Source organism: Nomascus leucogenys, chromosome 1a, assembly GCF_006542625.1.
Source record: "Nomascus leucogenys isolate Asia chromosome 1a, Asia_NLE_v1, whole genome shotgun sequence".
Classification (NCBI taxonomy): Eukaryota; Metazoa; Chordata; class Mammalia; order Primates; family Hylobatidae; genus Nomascus; species Nomascus leucogenys.
In genome coordinates, this window is record NC_044381.1 from 71610610 (window position 1) to 71634465 (window position 23856).

Below are 23856 nucleotides of genomic sequence, written 5' to 3' on the forward strand. Positions count from 1 at the left end.
CCAGAGGCTGAGATAGAAGGATCACCTGAGCCCAGGAGGTCAAGGCTGCAGTGAGCCAAGATCTCACTGCTGCACTCCAGCCTGGGTAACAGACTGAGACCCTGTCTCAAAAAAAAAAAAAAAAAAAATGTGAGGAGACCTCCAAGGCGACATCCCTTGGGAAGCCTGTGACTTAAAAAGGGCTGAATAATGACTGATAGTCTCTTCCTTCTCTCTTGGCTCTCACAGTCGAGGCTTTGGGCAGTCCAACTCCCTCCCGACGGCTGGCTCTGTGGGTGGCGGCATGGGCAGACGGAACCCGCGCCAGTACCAGATCCCCTCTCGGAACGTCCCTTCTGCCCGCCTGGGCCTCTTGGGCACCAGTGGATTCGTCAGCTCCAACCAGCGCAACACTACAGCTGCCCCCACCATCATGAAACAAGGAAGACAGGTTTGTTCTGCCTCAAGGAAGGAGGAGGATGGCCAAGCTCAAGGCCCGAGGCTGCAGATGTCCCCCCAGGTGACCCCAGGGTGGGGAGAGAGGCCAAGGGGGAGTATGCTGGGGGCAGTTGCCACCATTCCTCAGAGGTAACAGCATTGTTTGCGTTGTTCTCTAGGAGATAAAGCAACCCCATAGCTGTGCTTAGGATGCCCAGAGGACCACTTTAACCTTAGGGACCCTGCACAAGAGGACCTTTAGAAAGAAATGCAAGACCTATTCCTTCTTTGCCCCATGCTTGACCTTCTACCACCCAAATCTGGGTTCCAGGAGAGCCTGGCATTTAGAGAAGTTTCTTTCCCTTTTTATCCATGGCAAAAAGCTCCCTTGTCTCAATCCCAGCTCTGGTGGAGCATCCACAGGACAAAATCTGAGAGTGTGTGCCAGGGGGAAAGTTAACACATTCTCAGCCTGCCCAGAGGTTCTTGCTGTGCAATTTAGAGCTGACTTCTCTGGCCCGTTGCTCATACCCCTCTAGCCCCAGGCCCCACCCCTGCCCAGTGCCTTCCGCCTGTGTGCCCAGAGCTTCTCGAAGCTCTGTGGGTGGGGATTAGGATCGGAGGGACACAAGTAGGTCTGAGGTTCTGGGGTCTCAGGAGAAACTAAGGGATGACAGATCAGCTTAAAAACAGGAAAAGGGCTTCAAGCAAGATGGGCAGGATTCACTCCCCAGGGTACCAGAAAGCCCCATCTTCTGACCATTGTCCCCAACCCCCAGATCAGTTCAAGAAGACGTCACTGCTGGGACACACAAGCTGAGTTGTGCCAGCTCATTGCCAGCTGAGAGGTTCTTTTCTCTCCCCCTCGCTTTGGAGTACATTGTAAGAATCTAAAAAAAAAAAAAAATCAGAGCCCTGAAATAGTTTGTGCTCTTCATTGCATACATTTATAGAACTCCCCCATTTCCTAGAAAAGTGGCAGGGAAAAAGCAAAAGCAACAAATGGGATAAAAAGAGTTTTGCAGATAGGGAGAGAGGTGTCCAGATGAAGCTGAGGCTTACAGCAAGGCCAGCACTGAGGAGGTGAAGAGAAATTACAGTGAATGGAATCTAAACCCTCTCTCTATAAATATGCAGATGCTAGCTCTGGCCTGCAAGCCCCTTTTCTAGAAGTTAGAGTTCTCCTGGGATCTTTGCCTCCCAAATTCTTGCTGGTGGCTCTGCTCTCCACCCCAGTGGGGCTGAACTAACAAGTTCCCCTTTTGCTTTTCTCACCAGAACCTGTGGTTTGCCAACCCCGGGGGCAGCAATAGCATGCCAAGCCGCACCCACAGCTCAGTCCAGAGGACCCGCTCGCTGCCCGTGCACACTTCCCCACAGAACATGCTGATGTTCCAGCAGCCAGGTAGGGCCCAGCGCTTCACGTCCCCTTGACACAGGGGGGAGGCCAAAATAGATGCCCTAGCAAACCCAGCCAGAAAGTGCTTAGCCCCGACTGTCACCGTGCATTCTTTGGAGCTTATAGAAGCCTTTCCTTTTTTAAACTGTGCCTTGCCAGCATGAATAGCGGCGGCTTGGCTGAGAGCCAGCATGTGGAGCCCCAGAGTTGGTTGCAATCTGATGGGGATATTTTTGATACTAGTTATATTTCTAGATTGATTAAACCAGAGATAGCACAAGAGGGCTTTGGTGGTGGGGAGGTGGGAGGGCTCCATGTGTAGTGTGTGTGTGTGGAAAGAGAAAGTGAGAGTGAGACAGAGAAAGAGAAAACTGTTGATGCTGAGACCTTCCCCCTGGTTTGGGCTTTTCTTGCAAAGTGATGACTGTTGTACCAGCCATCTTTCCTTTACTTGGTTAAAGAGCAACTTAGCACACTTCAAATCAATTTCAGCTTTCACTCTGCTTCCTAAAACAGACAGAGTGGTTGGAATTATGCACAGCTAATGAATACTTGAACCCTTTGTCTATGCAGGCAGTGAGCTTGTAGACTTTGTAGACTCCAAGAGTAATAACGAGCCACACAGGCAATCACACTGCACCTATCTGGATGGACCCCCCCACCCCCACTGCCCCAAGGGAGGCAAACCGGAGATGTGTTGTACCTGTAGGAAAATGCCCTGGACAGTAGAAACGCTCTGTCTAGTAAGTCCTATCTGTAGGAGTTTAAGGAAGGGAAGTGTCACTGTGGCCTGGAATAGGCAAGGAAGCTTCTTGGAGTTGGAGCTGAGCTTCAGGGCACAGCAGAGGGTGGAAAGAGGGAAGGCAGAGTTACAGGCAGAAGAACCCAGGAGCAAGACTGCAAAGGTCCAGAATACCACAGCATGGCCCAGAAGCCGTGGCTGGGCCAAAGGGTCTGGGCTGAGGTAGCAGAAAGTGGACCCAGGGAGCTGTAAAGGTTGTGGCCCATGGTGGGGGACTTTGAATCCAAAGTTGAGGAGCTTGGACTCTGGCCACTCTCCCTGGGGGGATTCCTCCATGTGGGGGATTCCGAGTAGAAGTCAGACAGGAGGGTGCAGGATGGGGGGCGGGGCGTAGGCTGGAATTGGGAGGCCAGGGAGGAGAAGGATGCTGAAGGAGAGGACACACCGCTGGGAACGGCATGTCAGGGAGGGGAGCGACAGCCACCCAGTGCAGAGGCCTGCTCACATTGCTTCTTGACTTCCAAAACTCTTCTTTGCTCACTTTTGTTTTAAAGCTCCTTTTCTCTATATTTCTGCACCAAACTATAAAAATATAAAAACATAACTACACATATTTCTATATGTGTAGCTATTTTTCTTCCTGGGAAGAAACATGATAAAATTTGGGGGTTGTGAAGGCTTTATCCCAGGGTCCTTTCATCCCACCCTCTGTTTTCATGCAGAATTATGTATAATCCATTCCCAACAAAAGAGAATCTGGACAAGATTTGAAGAGGTCCTGTGCACAGGGAGATCTGTCACCTTGAATGAGTCTTTCACCCTGGCCTCAGTCTCACCAGCAGAGTGACCACTGTCTTCAATTCTTTATACCTTCTCAAGGCCTTCTTGATTTTTTCCCTTCCTGCCACACTTTCGCCAGTTCTCAGCCTTCCTCTTTGTTCATACTGAATCTTCCCTGAGCTTTCTCCATCTTAACTGGGAAGACTAGGTCCAGACAGTCCCCTTTCTAAGAGCTGGGTTGTCCCGGAGCGCTTGGGGTTTGTTGATAGAATCTTCCACCTATACCTTTGTTTCCCCTCCACTAGTTCACAGCAGTGCCAAGTGGCTGGCTTGTGCTCAGGGCAACCATGAACCTAATATCATTTTCACTCTTCATGCGAAGCCTCTTATTCCCGTGGTTAAAGAATCAAATAATACAGAAGTGCTGTGAGCAAAGTGACTGTCTCTCTCCCCTCCCCTTCCTAGCCCACAGACGCAACTCCTTTTAGCAGTTTGTAGTTACCTGCAAGTCTCTAAATGATATGCTTCGCATACTGGACTTAAAACTCTGGAACCCTTTGAGTGTTTTTTTTTTAATCTCTCAAGTATTACAAACTCACTTCCAGCAAGGCCTTAAAGATCCTTACACGGCATTTTTAATAACAGCCAAAGCACAGGAAAAAGTCCGCTCTAAATTTCCTGATTGCAAATAAACCATTGAGCGCTGGACAGGAGCCACTCCTAAGTCCTGCCCAGCACGCTCAGCACCATGCTGGGTGCCTCTTCCAGGACATGCATAAAGGGCACGATAGAGCAGGGCCTGGCCAGGACCCAGGATCCCTCACTGAAGGGGAAGGAGGCTGCAGAAGGTCCCTGCTTAAGGGCACAGGGTTGCGGTTCCTCAGCCCTTGCCAATCATTGTCAAGGCCACAGATCACTGTAGTGACTTTTCCTTCCTCCCAAGGAGGCAGCCTCCTACCCAGGGACAACACCTCTGACCTCCAAGCAGGTCCAGACGAAGGCTCATCCTAGAGTCAGGGTCCTCATCCTGGATTCAGAGCCTCTTCTGCAGATGGGCCTTTCCACACGAAGCAGTGCAGTCTGGTTCGCTATGGAGACTTCCCGGGGCTTGTGGCCAGGCGCTAAAACTAGCCTACAAATATCATGTCAGGACAGCAAAAATCAGGAAGTCAGAAAGTGGCTTTCATCTGTACATGAACAGGAGTAATAGTGAACGCAAAATGAAATCGAGATGTGTAACCAACCCAAAAGTAAATACTCAGAAAACTGTTATACAATGCAGTGTTTTCCTCCTGGCTGTTAGATGTCTTCAGAGAATCCATTGTAAACTGGGCACATCTTGAAGACTACAGTGCATTTGAAGGCTGCTTTGATTCTGTAAACCTAAAATAACTCTACTGATGGGAGACTTTAAACGTCTCATACAGAGAAGACAGAGGGCTAGAACCCACCTCCAAGTTGCGGATCAATTCATCAGTCACCTTGCTTGGGTTTACAGGACGTGTCCCTCGTTCCTGGTTCTACACAATTCACGGGCACTTGGAGGCCCCTCAGGAGTGGTGTTTCATGTTATTCCCACATGGACAAGCTTTATTTTTTTTTTCAAGACGGAGTCTCACTCTGTCACCCAGGTTGGAGTACAGTGGCGCAATCTCAGCTCACTGCAACCTCCACCTTCACATGGACCAGTTTTAGCTGTTTCCTAGGACCAACCAGGAGACCCTTCAGGTGGCTATTGCCGGTGATGAGTAAGAAATACTACGAAGTGTAATATGCTCACCAGAAAACAAGTGTGGCGCCTGTGCGAATGGTCACGTTCCTCATGGAGGCAGGGTGTTTTCTCAACTAGATAACTGGTTTGGAAATTATTTTGGAAGCAACTAATTTCTACTGACCTGGACTTAGTTGTCCTTGGGATCCAGTCAGAGAGGATCTTAGAGTGGCTGTGGCTCAACAGTAGATGATGGAAGTTCTTTACCCCCTGGAGGGCCTAACAGAAAAGGGCAGGGAACCCCATAGCAGGCTTCAAAGGAAAACCTTCGGAAGGGTAGGCTGCACAGCCTTCTGGAAATCTCATTCTTCCCTTGCCCAAAGCCACATGCAAACTACCCTTGGTAGTGAACCGGCTGGATGTGAGCTGGGTCCAATGGCGCCTCACATGGCAGCATTTCATGGTGTGACTTACCTGTTCACCACAGCAAACCTCCTCTAAGTACCAGCTCACAATTGGGATTCTTCTGCCATAAGCACGCTGCATATATCTGGCAGCACAGTGCTCCAGGCTGCTATTTTTCATTTCCTTCCGGAGAACTGCCTTTAGAAAGAATAGAGAGAGAGTTATTGGTGCACTGGGTCCAGTAGGGAGTGGAAGGGGCTGCCATGCAGAGGCAGAAACCAGAACAGGGACCCAAGTACAGTACTGGATAAATATTTCCTCCATGTCTTCTAATAAATCAAGGCAGACATCCCTTTCAGGACTGGCAGACAATGGGTAGGGAGACTGATAAATAAATCAATTCTGTCATAGCCAAGAACCCAGGTGGGCCCACAGCCTTCTGCCTCTGAGCATCAATTTGGGGCAAGATGGTACAATATCATCTTATACCATGTTGTACCCATCACTGTTTGTGAAAGCATTGCTCCCAGAGGACCTCCACAGGCACTGACCTTCTGCAGGCCTAGGAATGTTAGGAGGCCACCAGAGAAAAGGTGCATTCCCATAGCCAACTCAGGGATGCTATTCATTACTCCTGCCACCCTCCACGGCCGTCTCTGCCATCCTCAGCTTGCCTGCTGCCCCACCCCTCTGCTTCCCTGCCTGTGCCATTTCTTTCCCTTTTGTTACCACCCTCCCCCTTTCTTCTTAGTTCTCTTGTCTTCTTTTCTTCTTTACTCATCTCATCACAGCAGACCAGGTCCCACTGCTCTGTCCCTTTTTGTCTTCCCTGCTTTCTGTCCTCCTAGCAACCCTGTTCCTCAGTGAACCAGACTCCACACCTTTCTAGTTATCCAACAGAGTTGCCTCAGCTGTCACTGGCAAAATGGGATTCTATAGATTTTTCCTGGAATGCCCCAGCCTGTTTCTTATTCTAAAGTCCCAAAGAAATTGGCTCCTTACCCTCAGTGCCTTGGAGAAAGAGCACTGCGGAATTGCACCGTGGGTGCCACACATGAGACCCGGCAGGGATGGACGGTTACTGCCAAGGACAAGCCCTGTGGGCTCCTCAGGTGGATGCTGCAGCAGCACCTCATTAAGGATGGGTAGCATTCTCTTCCAGAATCTTCTTGACCCTGGGCCTGCGCACAGGACTACTCCATACTTGTGGGACTTCTGAAAAGATACAATTAATGTCTCAAGTCAGCCTAGACCTTGGGGATTCCAAAACTGGGGATCCTTACTGAATACTGGAACACTGGTCCTCAGAGATGCCTTCTGAGCTGAAGAAACATGCCTCCTTTGGGAAAGAGCAGAGGAGGCTCAGTTAAAGAGGGGTCTCTCCTTTTGCCTTCCTGAGGACTCACATCTCCATCTGCCTGGTCCGTGGCCGCTAGCGGCAGGGGCCTGGGATAAATGAGACGGGCCCTCAGGGTTAACAGAAGCCACAGCAAGGGTTGGCCTGGTGGTTTACGTTGGTCTGTGAGGCAAGAGCTGCCCGAATGCCCCTCTGGGGCACCCAGCCCCATACAGCTGAGGATTCCTAGCCTGAGATGGAAGCTGTTTTCCACCCAGCTGGCCTTTCTGTCTTATACGTGCGGCGAGATGGCATGGATCTGTTTTTATCAAATACACAATTAAAAAGTCACACTATTAGAAAACTCTGCAGTGTGAACATATGGGCTTCTCCCAAGACTTAGAATTTTTCAGAGCCACTCAGAGTGGTGGGGGTCACGGCTCCCCAGCGCATGGAAGCAAAGAGCTGGGGAGAAGAAGTGAACACCCCCACTTCCCACCTAAAAGAGCAGCCACGAAGGTTTGGGGATTCTGGAGCGGAGAGCCCTGCGTTTCTCAGCCCCTTTTTGGAACACGCAATCCCAGGCTTGGAAAATGGCATTTTGCTGCGTGTTGGCAAGAAATCCTGCAGCTGAAACACTTCTCTCCAAATGTCGAGCATCTTTATTTATCCAAATCTCTCCACAGTGTTTGTTTAAAGGGGAGCGCTGGAGAGTAAACTAAATCTTACAATGAGCATATGGATGGCTATAATTGCTGAGGTTTGTTTTTTTTCATATTTGCTAACTCGCTATATATAAAATTGTGTTTCTATTTTATAGATTTCACACCCTGAAGACTGCTAATTTTTGCATGCATATGATTTTCACATGAATGGATGAAAATACTAAAATCTCTTCCCCCTGGAATTGTCTAATTGCCCCGACCCTACTCTAACAGCAACTAGTGTGGGTGGGGGCGGTGGAGACTCTTGCCATTCTTTGTGGCACCCCACTTCCCTGGAAGCTCAGTCGGCCTCCGTCTGCTCATGAATTGGCACGGTTTTCTTCCAAACCCATCGATGCCGGAACATGGGTCAGGAAGAACACGGTCAGCTCTCTGGTGCTTTCCATAGCGTTCCTTTTTGCCAGCCTTCTGAGATTTTTAAATAACGGAAGCAGCGTCTGCCTCTGAATTAGCTGACAATGGGAAACACACATTGCAGAGATTATCTTAATGTATAGCAAATCAAGGAAAACAAAACTTTGGTTTAACCATTGGTTTCAGCTTCCTATCCCGCCAAGCCACCAACTTCGTTTCACTTCTCTTTCTTCTCTCTCTGGCCCCATGTGCTCCCTTGGTGGAGACATGAAGGAGCAGGCAAGTGGCCTGCAGGGGAACCCCGGGATGCTTTGCCCACTTGACAGGTAGAAGAGCTAAGGCCCTCAGCACGGAACAGGTTCCCAGGCTCGCAGAGGAAGGTGGTGGCAACACAGAGACTTCTCGGTCACCTGGAACACACCCCGCTGTGGACACCCCCTCTGGGACTTTTTTTCTGCCTCTCTCCGTAGGATTTTGCAATTCTTTTCAAACCAGTGTCACAAAACTTTAAAAAAAAAAAAAAAGGATTTCACAACTCTTAGCTGTCAGAGTTTCCTTCTACTTCTCTTTTTCTTCACTCAGTAGACATGTATGAGGCAGAAGGCCAGGGCTGGGTGCTGTGGGAGATTCAGAGAGATAGGGAAGCATCATCACTGTCCACAAGGCACTTCCAGGTAGTTGAGGACATTTAAAGTCGCCACCGGATGAGGCCTGTGGAGGTGCTGACAGTGAGGGCTCCAGCAGGTGAGAGGAGTTGGCTCCCAGAGGCTGCCTCCTGCTCACGAGAGGGGTTCCAGGTGGTAGAGGGGAGATTGTGGTGAGAATGTGCACAGCACTATCGGGCAGTGGGAGCCGAGCCCCTACTGCCTGCAGAGTGAGTGTCTCAGCCCTTGGTTCTAGAGGCCCTCGAGGCTGAGTGTGTTGACAGTCACCTGCAGTTGCTGTGGCAGGTGGCAGAGCCCTGGCTCTGGAGTCAGAGAGGGCCTTGTCCCAGCTTTGTGTTAGTTGGCTAACTTTGATGTGTGACTTCGCCTCCCTGAACCCCACTTGGGCTTGTTGGGCAGATCAAGGAGTCCGCACACCTAAAGCCCCCCGCGTGGTCTCACACTAAGAGGTGGATGCTGGGCCCTGGCTTTCCTCTCCCATTCTAGATGCGTGCCAGGCCCTGCTCTAGGCACAGGGGCAGAGCCAAGTTCTGCTCCAATGAGGTGAGCACTCAGCGGGGTCAGAGGAGGGGGACAGTAGAAAGTGAATGCAAATATCAAATATGACAGCTGTGGGCAAAGGCTATGAAGAAAAATAAAGCAGGGGAAAGGGATAGTGTGGGGGCATGGCTCATAGGAGGAACAAAGTCCTTTCTAAGGAGACGATAGAGCCAGAAATGTGAAGGCAGGGAGAGCCATGGAAACCACCCCAGGGAACAGCGGTGCAAAGGCCCTGAGGTAGGAGGGGGCCTGGGGCAGAGCAGAGGAAGGAGAGAGCTGTATGCGGGCACTGGATCATGCGGGGCCTCGCGGGCCAGGGCAGGAGGTTGGCTGTTACTCTGATGGGAGGCCGCTGGAGGGTTCTGAGCAGAGGAGGCACAGACTGTGACATGACCAGCTATTTTTAGTCTCCGTTTTGTTCCAGGTTCCCAAGTTCACAGTGGACTGTGTTTAACAGACCTTAGAGATTGGTTGAGCCTGAGTGGAGCCCCTTCCATGCCAGCGCTGACAGTCCCCAAGTCCTCCCAGGGAGGTACACCAGACCTTTCTCCTGCAGGTGGAACCAGGTGGCACCCTGCTTATCTCCTCCTTGTCACCAACATAACCCTTTATCCCCTGCAGAATTCCAGCTTCCTGTGACCGAACCTGACATCAACAACAGGCTGGAGTCGTTGTGCCTCAGTATGACCGAACACGCCCTGGGAGGTGAGTGTGTTCTTCCTGCATGTCCCCATGTCCCTGTTACTGCCTGCCTGGGAGAACTGGCCATCTGCTCTCTCTACCGTGGCAGGAGCTCAGGAGAATGGGGGGAGGACAAGGAGGGGGGTAGGCAGGGGACAGGGAGAAAGAGTGGCCTTAGGGTACTATTGGACCATTTTCCAGCGGCACCATGCCAAGTGGCCAGTGCCCTGTTCCTCCTCCTTTTCTGGGAGGTGAGTCAGGGACCTGGAGATCAAAGCTGTCCCTCTGTCCCCAGAAGCTCCACCTCCCAGTGCACATGGGAATCACACCACAGCAGTTGTCCCAGCCAAGTGCCGGGCCTGGAGGAGTCAGGGACATGAGACGTGGCTGTTAGTGAGAATATCCTACACAAGACTGGATGCTTCCCTTCTCTGCACTAGATCCCCCAGCCTGGTCCAAGCATAGCCCAGCTTGCCTTAGAAATAGAATTTTTGAAAAACAGAAAACCCAGCTTGTTTATCTCCTGGTTGCAAACAACTTTCTTGACACCTGGTGCCCAAAGCAGGCTGAGGTGTCCTTTCCTATGTGACAGGGACAGGTTGAGTTAGAGGTGCCTGCACATCCACTGCCCAAGCCCGGAATGGGGGCTGTGCTGTGCAGGGCTGCGGCCCCACAAGCAGCTGTGCTCCCCCGTGTGTTTGGCTGGAAGTCATGCTTGGTCACAGCAGCCCTGGGAGGCCTTCAGCTCCCTCCTGGTACTAAGCGGGCAGCTTTCTCTGGGCCTGGATATTTAGGATGCTTGGCAGGCAGAGGAGAGAAGAGATGTCTGCCATTTCCTGCCAGCTTCCTGGGAGGCTCTGTGCCACAGAGAGGCCTCCTATGAGCCTTTCCAATAGCCCTATCCAGTCTACACTTGCTCTTAGCCAAAAGGCCGAGAAGCGATAGCCCTATCTAGTCTAGACACACTTACCCACCCAGAGAAGGGGGGTCTGCACACCTAGAGCCAAGATGTACACCACCTGGCAGTGGTGGGGAAAAGACTGCCATCCTCTGCCCCTTCAGAGAGCCTTGTCCTCCAGACCTAAGGTTGTTAGATTTTTAGTCTCTGCAAACACAATCTTATCCTGAAACCAAAGATGAAATAGATCAATGCTCTGCATGGAGCAAAGTGGTGGCCCGGGACCACACCCACCTGACCTCAGCACCAGGGGGAGCTGAAGGCCTTCCAAGGGCATCACAGAACTTCACCAAACAGATGGTGGGAAGACACAGCCGCTTCTGTGACTTCCCCCAGAGCTCTATAAAGAGCCTCATTTGCGAGCCACTGCTCTCTGCCTTGGCCATTCAGATCTCAGGAACATCACTGGGCCATCCCTCGTACCTCTGGCAGGAGGTGCTGCCAGCTCATCTTTACCTCATAGAGGAGACTGGGTCAGCAGCCCCCTAATGAGAAATGGGAGACAACTCAAATGTCCACCAAAGGATGAATATGGCTCAACAAAATGTGGTGTATCCATACAGTGAAAGAGCATTCAGCCTTTAAAAAGCAAAGAAGTACCAACCTATGAGACGCAGTGGATGAATCTTGACATTATGCTGAGTAAAACAAGCCAGGCATGAAGGACCCAGAGCGTATGATTCCATTTATGTGAAATGTCCAGGATAGACTAATCTACTGGGACAGAAAGTAGATGAGTGGTTGCCAGGGGCTGAAGGGAGGAGGATGAAAATATTCTGGAATTAGAAAGTGGTGAGGGTTGCACAGCTTTGCAAATATACTAAAAGCCACTGAATTGTATACTTTCAAAGGGTGAAATTTATGATATGCAAATATCTCAATTAAAAGTAGTAATGACAGTCTCCCTGGGGCCAGAGTTAGAATGGCAGCTGGTGAGTGAGTCCCCTGAGCTGGCACCTGCCAGAGCTCTGACACCAAGAGGGAAGCCCCTGTGCTCCCCTGCTCGACAGTGGCCAGCTGGGTGGGGGACTGACTCAGTCTTTCACTACTTTTGACTGAAGAAAAAGGAGAACTGACCTTTTCCCCCAGGGCTCGATACATCTCAGACAATTGGCATTTTGGAGGCTCATATCAAACTGCTAAGTACTAACATTATCATCATTAGCAAGAATACCAAATGCTCTTTATTAAAGGAAGGTTTTCATTGAAAAGACTTCGTTTTTTCAGTCTGTTCTATTTTTACAGAAAACCTCTCTGAACTGATGGGTTTTTTGCTAATGTTTTCATCTTGTTAATCTCCTAAGCCTTTTTATTGCTGTGTTTTTTCCCAATAATCCCCTCTGGTGGGAAGCCTCGTAAGCAGTTTCCTGAACAGAGAATGCAAATTAAGTTCAGGGTGGCCTAGTTGGGCACAGTGGCAGTGTGCCCTCCCTGGCCGACCCCTTCCAGATGCCAGGAAAGATGGCCTTGCTGGAGACAGTATGCTAATGAATTAAGTCCTTTTATGGGAAGAGGAACGGGCAGGGAGAGGAAAGCACAGTAAAAGAGGTTCCGATGCTTGCGACTCAGGGATGGAGGAAGAGAGGCTCACATCTGTTGGCCTCTAGGATTGGTGATCTGACACCACTGACACACTCAGGGACCACTGCTTCCTTTCTTTAAAATCTCCCCTAAAATCATACAGAACTTATATACAAGTATACTGGGTCTGTTTGGACTATTTCTTACAACAGCATGTGAACCTACAGTTATCTCAAAAGTTTCAGCTGAAGAAGTGCTTCTCCTCCACGGCCCCACTGGCAGAGTTGCCAGCCTGGCTCTACCCACAAGGAAGCCAGGAACCCCCTGTGGTGGCCTCGGCATGCCCTCTGTCACTTGGGTCCTCCAGCTTTCCCTGGAACACATTGCCACTCCCTTCTCACACCCGAGTTCTGCCAAGCAAATAGAGATGCTGCGTCTGGTGGACCAGTTCTGTAATATTGGGGCTTGGACTGGGACATCAGCAAAGCCAGGGAGGCACCCCGCAGCCCTGTCTCACCCACATTTAGTGGTCACTGAACGCAGTTATTCCTACCGCCTGTGATGGCTAATCCATGCCCCTCTCTGCTCACTGGAAAAGACCCTTGTCGGTTCTGGCACAGACTGTTATAGGGGCCTCTTAACTGGTCCACCTGCCACCAGCCTTATCCTTCCTCAGGTTATCTGATGCAACTGCCAGAGAAGCCATTCTAAAATTAAATCTCATTACTCTACTGCTTATAATTCCCCAACTACCTACCTCTAAGCTCTTGTTCATGGTATGCAAGACCCTATGGTCTGCTCCTGGGGACCGTTCTAGAACCCACCTGTAAGCAGACAGCCTAAAAGGGGCCAGGCAGGCCTGACACCTCTGATGGGCATATCCCTGCCTTCTCTGTAGCCTGGTTATCCACTTCTCCAAAATGTAGATGTGGCAGATTCTGGGCGGCCTCAGCACTCTCCCACCTCCACGAGACTGTTCAGTTCTAAGTGCCCACAACACCTACCTCAGACATCTCTGCCTTTCATCAGATTCTCGAGACACAGAATCCGGATTTGTTTGCATCAGATGTGTCCATCCCTCTGGTCTGCTCAGCTGTGGACAGGGTCACAGCCACCTTGTCCCCAGTGTCTCATCAGGGACGTGGGGTGAGAAGCAGAGGCTGCCAAAGAAAGGGATGTGAGCTAGACAGGTCCACCTGCGTGTCTGTTGCAGCCCCTGCCTGGCTCTTCCACCCCATCTCCTCTACTCCATTCCCCATCCTTCATCCTCAACCTCCAACGCACCCTCAGCTCCACCACCGGATGACCTATCATCCCGCCTATGTGTGCACCGCACACCATCCCCACCCTCCTCCTCCTGCCAGCACCAGCTACAAAAGTCACTTTGTATCTCTCTGAAACTGTCCTTGACTTCCCAGGCCAACTGGGCAGCCATCATTCCTTCCTCCATGTTCCTGCTCTCTTGGTACATACTCCATTATAGCAATGATCACATATAGCATTATTGTCTGTCTACATGTCTGTGTCTACCCTCAAATATAAGTACTTGGGAGGTGAGGATTAGATATTTTCATCTTGGTTCTCAGGTTCAATATGGCTCCTGGCAAAAATAGCTATTCCCCAGATATCATGTGTGTGGGTATATAAATGCATGAACACATGAACATAGGAGCCTTTCTCTGCCCTCAGAGGCTGGGAGGCCCACCATGCATGGCATTGGCATAGGTGGGCATGAACAGGATTGTTTTGCTCACCTGTGCCCATTGTTTGCTGCTCTCTCTCCCAGACGGGGTTGACCGGACCTCCACCATCTAGAAGCTGAAGATGAGAGTGACCGCGCTGGCCGTGAAATCGACTGCTGCGGGTCCAGTGTCAGCCATCTTCAGGGTTGCACAGAATCCTCCAAGATACTTTGCAGCCTTTTTTCCCCCTGGTCCCTCTCCCGTTTTGATTTTGTGAGAGCGTAGGTCATCCTCGTAAACATATCAGTAGACCTGGGGTTGGTTATTTTGTCATTTGTTTCTGTCATGGGATGGTTTGGTGTGTGGGGTGGGGAGGGGTCTCTAGGGAATTATGAGACTGGGAGGGGGGTGGAGGGAATGCAGGTAGCTCTCTGGATGGAAAGGGGGCAGGGGAAAGAGTACTGCCATGAAAGAGATAGGAGACACACAAGAGGACGGCAGAAGCCCTGGCCCTGGGGAGGCTTCTCAGAAGGCCTGGCTTCACAGGCAGGCCACAGAAGGATATCGTGGGCACGTGCACCCAAAGCAAGATAGTGGCTTGCCTTTTATATCCAATTCAATCCTGATTGGATTTCCCTGAGGCCCCTGCTGGAAACAGCCATAGGAGAGGGCCCATGGCAACGGGGGAAAGAAGGAAGAAATTCCCTGCAACAAAACTTCAGCTAAACTTTGATTTGTGTATTGTTTACATAATAATTTTAAAGGGTACATAATGTGTAAAGAGTTTGGATAGAACCTCTCTTCATACTATGGTTTTTGTAAAGGATCTGTTGTTGTTATGGATTCATTTTTTCCCTCTATTTTTATAAGAACAGCAGAGTTGTCTTTTTAAAACGGCTGCCGAGCTCTGCTTCTTGGGAAGATGGATGCAGTCATGTAGGCCTGAGCTGTCCGTCTTTCACCGTTAGGCGGGAGGAACGTGTGGGTGGACTTGAAGGACGTGGCCGGAATGAGCACAGCATTGGGTGAGCGCACAAGGATGAGGACATCATGTGATCAGTTATGGGTTTGCTCGCAGGGCACCCAGAGATTCTCAAAGAATTCTGTAGCCTCTTTCTGTGCTGGATTTGCTTGTCACAGAGAGGCCTCCCTCCCTTTCCGCCCCACCCACGGGGCATTAGCCTGTCACTCCCAGCCTTGCTCCACACACACACAGGTGGGTACAAGTTCCACTGGAGGAGAAAAGGCAAGGATGGACTTTTTCCCCTTGTGAGAGGTTTGATAGGCTCAAAACCTTTACATTAGTGTTGCTTGTAGGAACTCGAGCCTGGAGGCTGCATCTACTTCACCTGTCACTGCTGAGGGAGAGGAGGGGAGAAAGGCCCAGCAACAGTGTACAGAGGGTCGGTCAGCAAGTCCAGAGAGTGCATGCAGGGAGATGTTTGGCCCACACGGCACAGCCCCGCCATCTCCAGTGGGCGATGAAAGATGTAGGAAAGGTTGATTTCACGATGGAAATGACAGCGCTATCCGCACAGTGTGAATTAGGGATTTGCTGTGTTGGTTGATTTATCCATCCACACAGAGGGGAGGAAAAAGACACTTGTTACTTGGTAGGAGATTGAGAAACTGTGGTACCTACCACAAAGTAAGCTCTGTTTATGAAGGGCAAGAAAGGCTACATTTCAGAATTTGACGCAGTGGAGGGTATTCGAGGAAATCAAAGAGGAGTTGTGTAGAAAATCAGGTTGTGTAAATGAAGGTATCAATGCTCAGCCAGAGGCAAGATCAGGGAGATGGTACAAGGCCTGTTTGTTCCATGGATGAGTTGGGTGCCTTGTGTGTGTGTGTGTGAAGTCAGAGTTGAAATTTAGAAGATCAGACCATGGAAATCACTGCCCTGACTTTTTTTTTTTAAAGCTAATGAACATGTAGACCTAAAAGGCCTTAATGAAATCCGAACAATTTTCTTTTACTTTCAAGATCAAAAACATACACCCAACCCAGCCTTGGATGCCGCCACCAGGTTTTTGAAGTCCTTTCGAGTCTAAGAAGGTGAGAACAACGTAACCATAGAAAGCCTTTCGTGAGCAGAGAAGGCTTGAATCCACAATTTCATGTGTTGAATAAAAAAAAAAAAGGTTCAGACCTCTCCTTGGGTGACTAAGTTCTAAAGATGCAAATCCATGTGCAGAAAGAGATGGCATTTTTTAGTTGATTATTTTTAACCAAGTGCCATTAACATTCATCCCCCACATCCCTTTTCTAAACAAGCTTAGTGTTACTTGGGGAATGTGTTGGGATGGATGATCACATGTAAGGCAGGAAGAATAGGTCAAAGGTTGAAGGCCAAAGGTAAGACCAGAGGGTTTGCGAATGTGGGTTTGTAGGATACTGAGAAAGTGAACAAAGAGGAGAAAAAACCATGGTATTACACATCTTGCTGAGAAAGGAAAGCATTCAGATCTGCTGCAAAAACACATATATCCGTAAAGACTCATTCAGAAAACAGATTGTGAACACAATCACATTTGCATGAATCCTTTAAAAGGAAGAAGACCTTAAAGTATTTGCAAATCTGAATTTCTATTTATTCCTTCACTGAATATAGAAACAATGGTTATCTGATTATTAGAGATATTATTTTGGATATGTTACTTATTAACTTGCTATGGCTGGTAACCATGATAAAGTCTGTTATTAATAACAACATAATTCTTTTTTTAAAGAAGAAAAGCTTATTTTTCATTGACAGTGTATAGATTTATCTACTTAGTTGTGTTTTGCTATTAGTGTTTTAATTTTTTTTTTTAAGTTGAGTGTTTGATAAATTTTAAGACCCTGTCCCCACCTTGTTTTGAGCCCTGTGTTGACTACAGGTATACAGCTCAATTTAAAAATCCTAAAGCAAAAGAATTTTATTTATAAAAGAATCAAACAGTTGCATGCATAAGGCTGTGAAGTCAGATATTTAGTAATAAAAGCAGCAGTGCCTTTTTTTGTATTTACCCATTGACCCCCACCAAATGCAACTGTTTTATATTAAGAAAATAGTAACAATTTTAAAAATCTCAGAGTAAAATCTATTTCACTACATGTTTTTCCCCCTTGTTCTGATTTAAGCAGTGTGTACTTGGCATCTCTACATTGTCCTAGGGACAGTGGTGTTCTACAATATTCTTATCATGTATGATGTTTTATTGGTGCTTTTTATTCATAGTGGCTTCTTACCAGAAACAGTAGGAAGAAACACATGAACTGTGTACAAGACATGAAACATTGCTGCTGATATGTTGTTTTTTCACATGCTTTTGAGTTTTCACTTTTTAAACGAGAGCCAGCAAGCAAAATAGACGTGGCTGGGTCTGCCTGTCCGGGCGGCTCTTTGCACCGAGCTCTCAAATCCTGTGTATTGAGGGTTCCTTTTTGGTACTCAGGATTGGAGCTACAGCTGGGCCCCCCTCTCTCCCATTCGTTTGAAGAGACACTGAGGGAAACAAGGGTTTCTTTTGAGGTGTCCTTGGCTGCCTTTTACGGGATGGGAGCCTTCTCCGGGTCTTTTGTTCTTCTGCACCTCTTGTAGCTACTGCCGGTGCAAGGTTGTAGATGTGTATTCCCCAGGAGCCTGGGCTGGGGGGCTGAGCTGGGCTGAATGCAAAAGCATGCAACCAGAAGGCAGGCAAAGGGAGGAAAAGTAAGCCCAGTCTCATTGGTCTCCTGGAGATGTCTGTAGCAGTCAGCTCCAGCTTGGGCCTGGGGAAGCAGCCTGACCAAGGCGCTCGGGTGTGCCTGTTACAAGAAGAACCTGCAGAAGGATAATTTGCACATGGAGCTGTGATAACACTAATGTTGATTTTTTTTTACAAGTCATCAGAGATGTTTGCAAAGTGAGTTTTATTTTTTTGTAATTCCTTTATCTTTACTTAAAGGTGAATGTGTATTCCTCTGGGAGGAATGGGAAGAAAACAGGAATGTTAATAATGTCGAACAGAAAACTTCCTCCCTTATTAATATATAATCCTCATGTATTTATGCCTAATGTAAGCTGACTTTTAAAAAGCTTTCTTTTGTTGCATGCCCTGTGCAGGCATCTGTATTGTACATGCATGCCTTTCGTCCTGTTTTCCTGTATAAAGTTAGTGAACAAAGAAATATTTTTGCCTAGTTCATGTTGCCAAGCAATGCATATTTTTTAAATTTGTCATATATGGAAAGAGCATGTTTGTTACATGTAAAAGCTTTACTGATATACAGATATACTAATGTTTGAAGATGCTGTTCTTTGCAAGTGTACAGTTTTCAAATGTTGTTACCAGTGAAACACCCTTGTGGTTTAAACTTGCTACAATGTATTTATTATTCATTTCCTCCCATGTAACTAAGAATCATGGCTATATTTCATATCAACGTTATATTGAAAGTGAAGGGAAATGATTAATACAAGGTTTTGTAACACTGGTGTGTCTTTTTCTTTTTTTCAACATACATGATTGAATAGAAAATAAGAACTGAGGCCTGGCGTGGTGGCTCATACCTGTAATCCCAACATTTTGGGAGGCCAGGGGAGGTTGGTCACTTGAGGTCTAGAGTTCAAGACCAGCTTGGCCAACATGGTGAAACCCTGTCTCTACTAAAAATACAAAAAAAAAAAAATTAGCCAGGCATGGTGGTGCATGCCTGTAATCCCAGCTACTTGGGAGGCTGAAGCAGGAGAATCACTGGAACCCAGAAGGCAGAGGTTGCAGTGAGCCAAGATCGCACCACTGTACTCCAGCCTGGGCAACAGAGGGAAATTCTGTCTCAAAAAAAAAAAAAAAAGGACAAAAAAAAGAAAAAAGAAAAGAAGAACTGAGTCAAATAGCCCCCTCAAGGAAAAACCAGAATGGGATCTCTGTTAACTATTCCCACCTGGCCATTCTGCACATGCCACATCTTCAGCTATGAGCTGCTTTTTAACAAAAATATGGAGAGAGGGTTTTAGAAATTTATGCAGTTTGATCTGTGCCCAAAATAGCCAATAAATGTGTCACCAGACTTAGGGGCATGTTTCTAAATACAAACTCTAACTTTGCAGATATTGTTGTTTATAGCTTGTTCCCCTCATTGTCTTTGAAATATTTCACACCTTAATCATGGCATCAAGAAACAACAGCCTCTTTGGAGCTTACCTATCCATGGCTTGAATCTCATTCTAATATTTCTAATTCCTGTATGATATATATTCTAAATATTGTGTCAGTTAAGCATATGAGTGGAGAGATGCACCTGGTTTTGAATTCTGGCTCAAGCATTCTCTAGCTGTGTGATCTTAGACAAGTTTCTTGATGTCTCTGAGCCTTGGGTTTGTTTTTTGGCTTATGATATTCAAAGTTTATATAATTAAACCTCTAATAAAAGGTGAAAACAAAAGAAAACATATGATAGAGAGGTTCCTGCCACCATAGCCTAGCAACCCCAGAGTTCTGAGAGGCAGCCACAGCTTGACATTATGACAGGGACCACACAGTGACTCCCTTTTCATCAGGCTCAGCTGCTTAACTGACATGTAAAATCGAAATTGTTCCCTGGAAACAAAATTTCTCACAGGCTGAGATGTAAAATGTAATTCCTCATAAAGCTGAATCCTTGTAACCCAGATGAGCTATATCTCAGTATGACTGCAGTATTATAAAGGAAGGAGAGAGGAGTGTGCAAGAGAAAATTTGAGCCTTACTTTGAAATGTGTGGAATGAGGGTAAATGTAAGAGTTGTGAGCTTAAAGGAGAGAGACCATGAAGAGCTCAGCCTGGTGTCTGAAGAGGGGTTGCTTAGTGATTTTTATCAGCAAAGCTGTAGCTCTTAGCCGGTGATCTTTGTTATAGAATGTTCATTCCTGGAGAAAACATTACCCATAGAGTAAAGCAGCTAGGACGCCCCTCAACAGCCCCCTTCCAAAATGAGATTTAATGCCACTTGTTAGAGGGGAATGAACATGTATATAGCACAATGGTTTGGAAGAGGCTGCAGGGGATTTGAGCCAGGAGTCCAGAAGTGGGTCTTATCCACACATACTCCATGTGCTAACGCAGACAGGAGCTGAAGAGGCAACACAAGCCAGGAATTCAAACTCTCATGGAAGTTTCCTGTTCCCTTGGACAGTCACTACATCTATCACTGGCCCTGACTCACAATCAGCCCAAGACCTACTGTCCCCAGTGGTTGTAGGGAAGGTTGGGGGACAGTGCCTTCATCAGTGAAAATGTCATCCACAACCAGTGCTTAATCCTTCTCTAGGAAAACATGGAGCCTTTAGGGTGGCTCTGGCCCACCCAGGAGCACCATTGTGGCAGCCCACACTTTGCCATTTTCCCCCATAGTGCACCCCAGCACCAATCTCACAGATGTCATTCCACAGGCTTCTGTAAGCATTTCCACGTTTGCTATTTTCCATCCATACCTCTTAACACTTGAAAGCCACCCCTTCCCGGGGCCATTCAGCCTCTGGACCTTTAGCAGTAGCTCTAGGTCCTCCTAGCTTATCCAGTGAGTCTCAAACCATCTGTGAATTCCAGTTGTGATACTGGTTGTTTTTTTTCCAATTTGCATAGTCCAATTCTTTTGTAAAATACAATAAACATAAACTTACAACCTCCCTCTCCCAATATCTTATTTAACAGACAAAAGTATTCCATCCAACTGCTATAAAGTATTTCTATTCTGGCTCCCTAAGTTCTGAGGTGAACCTGCAAAATTCAGTGTGGGACATTCCTCTCAGGATTAGTTGATGGAAATCCTGATACCAACATATCCCTAATCAGGCCAAGAATGCCCTCAATAGAGAGGGACACATCAGGTCAGAGGGGTGCCTTGAAGTTGGCCCAAGAATGGTGACTGATTTGTTCACTCATCATTTCTAAAAGCTGAAAGCAAAATAGTTGGAAAAGGGGACATGGGGAAGGAAGAGGAAGGTCCAGGAGGTAACAGGACTGGTGGTGGGAGGTTAGAGCCTGAACTGCAAGTCTTTGGAAATGGGTCAATTGTTAGAGCACTGTTTCCAAAGCAACCCTTAGACCTTGGCCTTTAGACTTCCCACTATCAGTTTCTGGCCTCTCGAGATTAAGAACAAAGAATGATATGTGTGTGTGTGTGTGTGTGTGTGTGTGTGTGTGTGTGTGTGTGTGTGTGTTTCTGTCTATACATTTGGGAGACATGATTGGGAAATTGGGACACTTTGGCAAAACTTAAGCCTTATAACTCAGTCATCACTGAGGAGCCTGGAGCCCCACTGGAGCAAATGATTATTCACAGTGCACACTGTCCTCCCAAACTTCAACCCAGCCCACTGGCTTCCCACAACCTGCCTTGCCCATGGGGCTCTTGTCCACAGACATTGACTTCTCTGTGACGTAAACCTGGGAATCCAATGTCCAAGAATTTCCTGCATGGAATATTTTCCACTCTTAAGTGATTTCTACTTCAATTTTTGAAACCAACAGAGAAACGCTCTGGCAACCTTATAAAGCTTGTGCTTTATAAAATATCCCCTTATGTTTATGTTTGACTTAAAGGCAATGTTTTTAAATAGTGTGTTGCACAGTTTTTTGAGGTTTTGTTTTTTAAGTCTAATCCAGGAGAAACAAAATCGGAGCTTTGGTGAGTGAAATCGTCCTACCAGAGCTGTTGTTACTCGGGACTGCCAAAAGGCTCCAGTTAAATCTTCCTGTGGGAACCACAGCCAGGCCTGGGTGTCCCTCGGCTTTCTCTAGTGTTGGGACATATTTCTGGTTGTCCATGTCAGAAAAATTTTTTGACAGGGTCTCTGTCACCCAGGCTGGAGTGCAGTGGCACAATCACAGCTCACTGTAGCCTCAATCTCCCCAGGCTCAGGTGATCCTTCTGCCTCAGCCTCCTGAGTAGCTTGGACTGCAAGCATGCACTATTACACCTGGGTAAATTTTTTTAATTTTTGTAGAGACGAGGTTTTGCCATGTTGCCCAGGTTGGTCTCCAACTCTTGAGCTCAAGAGAGCCCCCCACCTCAGCTTTTCAAAGTGCTGGGATTACAGGTGTAAGTCACCACACCAAGCCCCATAAAACAGCCTCAGTTAAGTGAGGTCAGGAGAACCTACAAACCCAAATCAAATCTGTCCAATTGGACCTCAATAATTTGCTTTCTGTTATATTTATCCCAGATCTCTTCACTGAGAAGAGGCTAAACGTTGATTTGCTATGATTGTTACTCATCCAAGATGGAAGAGTATAAAGACAGCAAGTTGGGGATGAGAGAAAATGCATATATGATGAATCATTCCCCTCCACCCATTGTCAGTTGTGCCAATCCAATTCCGGGGCAGTGAGCACATTCTACATACTTTCTCTTGTTCCTGTGCTCTGGGGTCTGGACTACTTCATCTTTTAGCCAACTCCATTTTGCTCTTACAAGACACAGAATACAAGCCCTCATTCACCTGAAGTTCACTGAGTTTACCCAGTGTGTGCCTTTTTAAGAGAAAAAAAGAGATGAGGGTCTGTGTTCCCAGGCCGGTCTTGAACTCCCAGCCTCAAGCAATCCTCCTGGCTTAGCCTCCTGAGTAGCTGGGATTACAGGAGTGAGCCACCACACCTGGCCAGATGTGCATCTTAAGTGTTTATATCCAACCCATCCTCCAAAACACAAAGATTTAAGGGGACAGGCTCTCTTTCTTGTACACAGGGCTTGATGAGGACAGGGTGCTAACCAACATGCTAACCATGTCTAGAAATGGAAGATACCTTGCAGGACACAAGCACCAATTTCCTTCTACAAATGGGAGGTGAAGTCCAGAGTTACAGTGAGGCGTCTTCCCTATGGCCACTTGAGAAAGCATGAGATGCCTCCGCAGGCCCCTGGGGCACTTTCGGTCTCTTAGCCTGAATGATACGAGCCCAGGAGGAAGCATGCCTAGAAGAGGGGGGGAGGGAGAATAAAGCCTGCTACGCTCCTCCCCAGGCAGGAGGCAGACACCCCTCACAGGGGGCAGAGCTCTGCCCTGGTCCTCGGGTTCCCTGGGGAAGCCTCCTCGCCCATGGCTCACTGCCCGGAAGGTAGACACCACCCAAGCCCCCCAGGTCCTTCGGAAGAAAGGAAGCAACACTAGAAGGACTAAAAGCAGGAATTCCTGGAGAGGGCCTCAGGGACAGTCCAGATTTAGAGGCAAGAGAGAACATGTGAATTGGAAGAACTGAAATAAGTAAATACCCAGCTGGAATTCTGAATGCAGCGAATGTAGAGTTGGAGGTGTGGCGTGGGTAGGAGTGGGGACTGGGGATGGAGGCAGGGCCAGTCCTAAACGGCCATGGCAAAAAGTGTAGGCTCTCCCTGAAGGACAGTAGCTGTGCTGCCGGCAAGTGGCATCATCAGCTGGAAGGGTTTTTGTTGTCTTCTGGAAGAGAAGGGCATAAGTGAACAGTCTCCCTTCTGTCCCATGTCCCAGTCACTCAGTTCCCCTCACTGGAGGCCCCCAGTGTAGGCTTCCTGTGTACCCGCCAAGAGATATTCTCTCCGTGTGCAAACATGGATCTATATTTTGTTCCCCCTTTGTACACACACAAAAGCATACCACGTACACTGTTCATCATGGTGTGGCGTTTTTCTTTTTTCACTAAATCAGTTTTGGAGACCATTCTGTATTAGTTGACGGCGACACGGTGTTCCACGCTGTGGATGAACAGAACTCCTTTAACCAGCTCTTTACTGATAGACACTCAGGTTTCCTTTACCCTATTACAGACAAGGCTCTGATGAATAAATTATGTGTGTGTCATGCAAGGGTTCCCACTGTGAGAAAGTGGGATTGCTGGGTTAAAGGAGATTATATCAGCCAGGGTTCTCTGCAGAAACAGACCCAGTCTCAGGGAGATGTGGAAGGGAGAGGGAGGAGGGAGGGGGAGAGATACTTATTTTAAGGAAAGACTCAATTGTG

General features: G+C 47.9%; 1 protein-coding gene across 7 annotated transcripts in view; it reads left to right on the forward strand.

Moving 5' to 3' along the window:
- Positions 1–18371, forward strand: part of SAMD4A (sterile alpha motif domain containing 4A) — a 231921-nt gene extending 213550 nt beyond the window's left edge. For 5 of the 7 annotated variants that reach the window (XM_030810793.1, XM_030810805.1, XM_030810818.1 and 2 more), the window contains 4 exons: positions 229–430; positions 1696–1822; positions 9696–9779; positions 14021–18371. In XM_030810793.1, the coding sequence (XP_030666653.1) occupies positions 229–430; positions 1696–1822; positions 9696–9779; positions 14021–14049 (442 nt within the window). In that variant the 3' untranslated portion in view covers positions 14050–18371. Of the gene's footprint in view, positions 1–228; positions 431–1695; positions 1823–9498; positions 9607–9695; positions 9780–14020 lie in introns of all 7 variants that reach the window. The other 2 variants (XM_030810828.1, XM_030810813.1) reach the window with 2 other exon arrangements.
- The last annotated feature ends 5485 nt before the right edge of the window (positions 18372–23856 follow it).